The following is a 5,215-nucleotide window of genomic DNA, read 5'->3' on the forward strand; positions in this document are numbered from 1 at the left end:
GGGCCCCCGGAGCCCGGCGTGCGCAGCCTGCACCCCGCGCGGCGGGCGGCCGACGTGGCCGCGCTCGAAGGCGGCTTCTCGCGCCTCGCCTTCAGCGACGACTCTGGGCCCCTCGGGGCGCCCCCTCGGGACGCCGGCCTCGCGCCCCGGCCGCGCCGTCCAGACTGGGGGGCGCCGGGGGCCTCGGCGTCCCCGGGAGCCCTGCCCGGCCTGCTGAGCCCCCAGGTCGGGCCGAGGGGGGGCCACGGCCCCGGGGCCCCGCACAGTGATCTCCCCCAGCGCAGGAGGCCCGCCGAGCCGCGGGCCCTCCAACAAGGGACCGGCCGGTTCCCGGGCCGCTCGGCCTGGGCGGAACGCAGCTGGGGCGACGGCGCCTTTGGGGGACCTTCGGGGTCCCCGCCTCCTTCCGCTCCCGGCGAGGTGGACGCGCGTGCCCGGGCGCGCATCGCGCTTTGCAGCATCTTCCCGCCCCACCAGGTGGACAGCGTCATGGCCCTGTTCCCGGCGCTCTCCGACGTCACCCGGCTCATCCTTCTCATCCAGAGATTCCAGACGTCTGGGGCTCCCGTGGGGAAATCCTAAGGAAGTCGTCCAAGCCACCGGAAGTCCCAATCTTGCCTTGCCCCTTGGTCAGGGCGGGTGGTCGGCCTGCCCCTGGGGCGAGCCACCCTGCAGCCCTCTTTTCTTTCAAGAAGGTCAGGGAAGCCGGCTTCCTCACCCTCAGCAGCACCCATGGTGGCACTTGATGACCCTCACTGACACTGCAGGGCTTGCTGCTGGAGGTCCGTGTCCTGCAGAATAAGGCTGGCCACATCCATGGAGGAAGTGGCCTCCTATGTCTGGAAGACTAGAAGGTCCCATGACGGCTCCAGGGGTTTGTCCAGAACACTGCATGGCTGTTTTGTCAACCTGCATTTGGGATCCACGAGTGGGTCACAACGTCAATTTAGTGGGGCACACCAGAAGGAGTGGTGTCGGAAATCTCAGAGCACAGGCCACATGACCAAGCTAAGTATGAAACTCTTGTATGTTAGCTACACGTGTGTGCACCTGTGTGCCCTTGGTAGCCGTGCAAACTTAACGTGGGTCATGGGCAAAAGTTTGAAAAATCCTGGTAAATGGCTTTGGCTTTTATTGCATCACGTGACATCTGAAATACGTAGTCAGTTGACTGGTGGAGGTCTTGGCATCTGATAGGTTTCATATCAGCTGTTTCTTACCTCATGAGAGGAACCTAGAATTCTAGCCTTGATGGGTGGGTCCGCTTGTCACTCTGTGTGGTTGGAGGTGGGGCAGGGGCACATGGTCTTGAGGGCAGAGCACAGATCCGCAACTGGTTGAGCCTTCTAAGTCACACCTCACTCCTGAGTCAAGGCCCAGTGAGTCAGGACTTGTGCTCAGAAACCTGCAGGTGGGTCAGTGAAGAGCTGGGATGAGCCTCAGTCATGGGGGTTTATCGCCACCTTCCACCAGTGCTGTTTCTTCCAGCCAGCTACTGCTTTGAGTTTTGGGGAGGAGGGACCCACCTGCTTGCAGTGGACAGGACATGAGACTGCTTGCGGGGTGTGAACCCTGCGTCCTCAGGGGCCCTGGCATCTCTAGTGGGCATCCACCCATTCACTCTGGGTTACAAGTCCAGATGTGCAGGTCTTAGCTCATTTGTTCGTGAGGACCCTTGGTGGCTTGGCCATCAGGGAGAATGTGAGGCACCTCCCAGTGGAAAATCAGCTCCCATCCCCCAAAAGCTTCCTGCAGACTGGCGAATGCAAAGGGAAACTCTTCTCAGAGCATCGTTCAGCTGCATGCATTGTGGACACAGAGCAGGGTGCACCCCTGGGACCCTGGGAGAGTCTGCTTCTAGCCCTCTAGTTCATGGTAAATGCCGCCAGTGGAGGTACAGTGACGCTGTGTCTCCCTGTGACCCCTTTGACCTTTTTTTTTTTTTTTTTTAAGTAGGCTTCATGCCCCATGCGGAGCCCAACTTGGGGCTTGAATTCACAACCCTGAGATCAAGACCTGAGCTGAGATCGAGAGTTAGATGCTTAACCGACTGAGCCACCCAGGCACCCCCTTTTCGTCTTTTTAAACCAGATTCTTAGAGTGGCTCCAGCCTGATCTGTTCTTCACCTCTTTTTGCCAAAGAGGACAACTGCACCCACAGTTATATCTTAGTATTTTGGGAACTTAGTCCTGAAGAGGCCCCACCCTTCCTGGATAAAATGGATTTCCCTCGTGGTGTTTTGTTTTGTTTTTTCCTTTCTTTTGACAAGACAACTTTATGTGTTTGTCTCTTGGGTCTGTCTCCTGACGTAGAGCCGTCTCCTTGCTGACTTACAGTTGGAGATGTTTAAACTGCTTCCTTTGAGGACAAGTTTGAGTTTTAGTAAGCTGTAAAGCTATTTTATTTGGTTCACTGTGATGAAGACAAGCACAAAAACAGGTGAAGAGACAGCGCTTTTCAGTGTAATCCCCTTTGGAATTTTTTCCAAAGTCTTGGTACGTCTTTTTGACACAAAACATGGATGGATGGGTGACTGAAATGTTCCTAGTTGCATAACTGTCACCGTGATCCAAAAATAAATCACTTTTATCCACACCTGGGCTCTCTGTTACCAAATTGTATATCATTTTCTCCCATGGCGGCTTCTCCCCTTAGGCCAAGTTTTCACGTCAAATATTGTGGGTGTGAAAACTGATGTTGTGGCTGCCTTATTTAGTGTTATTCCTCCCTTGGGGGTGAGGAGGCTGGGATCCGCCTTTTCCAGGGGAGGCCCAAGGTGAGAACATGCCTTTGCTGGATGTTCAGCCGGCGGTTACCAAGGACACAGGTTGCTTATCTGTTTGCTAGACTTTTAAAGTCCTCGTTACAGAACCACAAAGCAGTCTCATAAAAGCCGTTCTTCCTGTGTAAACCTGCAGCAGAATCCTTGATTGCTCAGATCTGAGGAGCCTGCTGCTATACCGTGCTTTTGCTGGGGCTGCTTTCCCAGAGGCCTCTGGGCGGCGGTTTGCGGCAGAAACTGCAGAATATCAGGGGTTAAGGGGGTAGAGGCAGGAGAAGCCACTCACGTCATCCTTGCTCCAGGTAAAATGAATCCCAGCCCTCCGGAGTTTACACAGAATTCACGTAGGGGACAATGAGCCAACTGCCCGCTGGCACGGGTACAGCTTCCGTTCTCTAGGAGAACAGTCCCTGTGGGGAGAAGAGCGTGGTGGGGGGGAGGGGAAGAGGCATTAAGGAATGGGTGATGGGGGAGGGGGCTCTGGGAGATGGAACAACTACTTGGAATCACAAATCCCACCGCGAGGGAATGCACAGAGCCAGGCCCAGCTACTTGTGGGGCCCTGTATGGATTTAAAATGCAGGGCCCCCCAGGGGCGCCCGGGTGGCTCCAGCTAAGTATCTGGGGCTCAGGTCGTGATCTCACGGTTCGTGAGTTCGAGCCCCACGTCGGGCTCTGTGCTGACAGCTCGGAGCCTGGAGCCTGCCGCGGATTCTGTGTCTGCCTCTCTCTCTGCCCCTCCCTTGCTCGCACTCTGTGTCTCTCTCTCTCTCTCAAAAATAAATACACGTTAAGAAACAAATTTAAAAAAATGCAGGTACCTGTTCAAACGTGGTCAAGAATGTCAAGACAGCGCAGCATTCAACCAAGCATGGGGTCCTTCTAAGTGGGGGTGCCCCGTGTGCCTGCCTACTGCCCACGAAGCTGCCCGGTGTGGAATTACCAAGTGTGCAAGGGAACATTTTGCATGCCCAGAGTGTCGGAGCCCAAGATATGATGTGCACACTTCATAGCCGGGAAAGGCCACATGTGTCCAGGGAGGGTCTTGGTCCCCCCGGGTCTCCCCCTCAGGGACTGTCTACTGCACCCCCTGAGGACTGACTGAGCGGACCTTCCTTGGTTTTCTCTGCCCACCTCTGACAACAAGGGGCAGAAGAGGAGAAGTTAAGGGTCCTGGGAAACCAGACACCGGACCAGCTCTGTCCGTATGAGTACGAGAAGGCAGTGGGGGTGGGCCCAGCTGGGCAGCGAGTATACTGGTTTGTATTGGGCAAGGCTCTTTGGGTGCGGGCATGGCTTACAAACCAAAGGTCAGGAGGCCAGGGGCGGAGGCGGCTTCGGGATCGGCTGCAATGACGGGCTTGAACCCTGTCTGTCAGAATTCTCTTTGGTTTTCTTCTGCATGTGGATTATTCTCTCCTTCTGAGGTTTTCTCTGCACAGCGAGGCCCACTGTGTTGGCAGACCCAGGCACGTGTCCTTCCAGCTGAAGGACTTTCAGCCTCAGAAAAATCCTGGGAAGAATTGAGTGACCTGACTTGGGTCATGTGCCCAGCACTGAACCAGTCACTGTGAGGTGTTGCCCTAGACGCAGCTGGGTCTCACGGCCCCGTCTGGTTCAGATGAGGGCACGAACTGTGATTGTCAGCTCCCGCCAGACCCCACACAGTTGGGGGGGGGGGGGGGCGGGAGGTTTAAGGGGATGCTGGGCTCTTCCCTCAGATCTGAGAAGCGGGCACGGTGTCCAGGCAGACAGAATGAATGCCAGGCAAAACAACAGCGCTCAAATCTGGACTCTGGGCCAGGGTTTAGGTTGGCCGCACTGTCCTCCACCTCCGGCTTCGGTGGCACCGGAGAAGGGAGCCGCTGTGTGTCTTCTCTTTCTCGCTTAATCGGGAAAAACCTTCCCTCCACAGTCAGCACAGCTCTCTGCGGGAGCAAGTTGGAGGGCCTGCTGCTACAGGGCCTTCGCGATTGTCGTGCGCATCTCGCCACTCCCGGCTTGCAGCCAGATGAGCACTTAGGTGGGAGACTGCCAAAATGCCCCGCAGAGGAGGAGGTGGCTCTTCTGAGTCAAAAGGTGACCTTGTTCCCTTTGACTCACTTCTGAACCGATGCCCTCTAGAACTCAGGAAGCTCTCAGGATCGGAGCGCCCAGCCCAGCCGCTGGCAGCTTCGCTGAAAAGGGGGGGCGGGGGCGGGCCCTGGCCCAGCTTGGTAATTACTTAGCTCCGAGTTCCTGGGGGAACAATGTCACCTCTCTGTCCTTATGGAGGAATGACATACTTAACCCCAATGCCCAGGAACAGGAAAGGTGTGGTAAATAAACAGAAAGGCAAGTGGGCCACAGGGCTCAAAAGCCAGTCGAATGCCGTATATATATCGACTGGCTGGCTGGCTGACGCTGAGTGACACTGAGTGACACTGACTGGG

At 56.3% G+C, this 5,215-nt stretch overlaps 1 protein-coding gene across 1 annotated transcript in view; it reads left to right on the forward strand.

The window, feature by feature from the left end:
• The window catches only part of ZC3H12D (zinc finger CCCH-type containing 12D), a 33,831-nt gene extending 31,235 nt beyond the window's left edge, over positions 1–2,596 (forward strand). The window contains exon 7 of the mRNA XM_040448921.1: positions 1–2,596. This exon is cut by the window's left edge and continues 3 nt beyond it. Within this exon, the coding sequence (XP_040304855.1) occupies positions 1–582 (582 nt within the window). The 3' untranslated portion in view covers positions 583–2,596.
• Positions 2,597–5,215: the final 2,619 nt, after the last annotated feature.

The sequence above is a fragment of the Herpailurus yagouaroundi genome, unplaced genomic scaffold (genome assembly GCF_014898765.1).
Source record: "Herpailurus yagouaroundi ecotype Mexico unplaced genomic scaffold, PumYag 198, whole genome shotgun sequence".
Taxonomy (NCBI): Eukaryota; Metazoa; Chordata; class Mammalia; order Carnivora; family Felidae; genus Herpailurus; species Herpailurus yagouaroundi.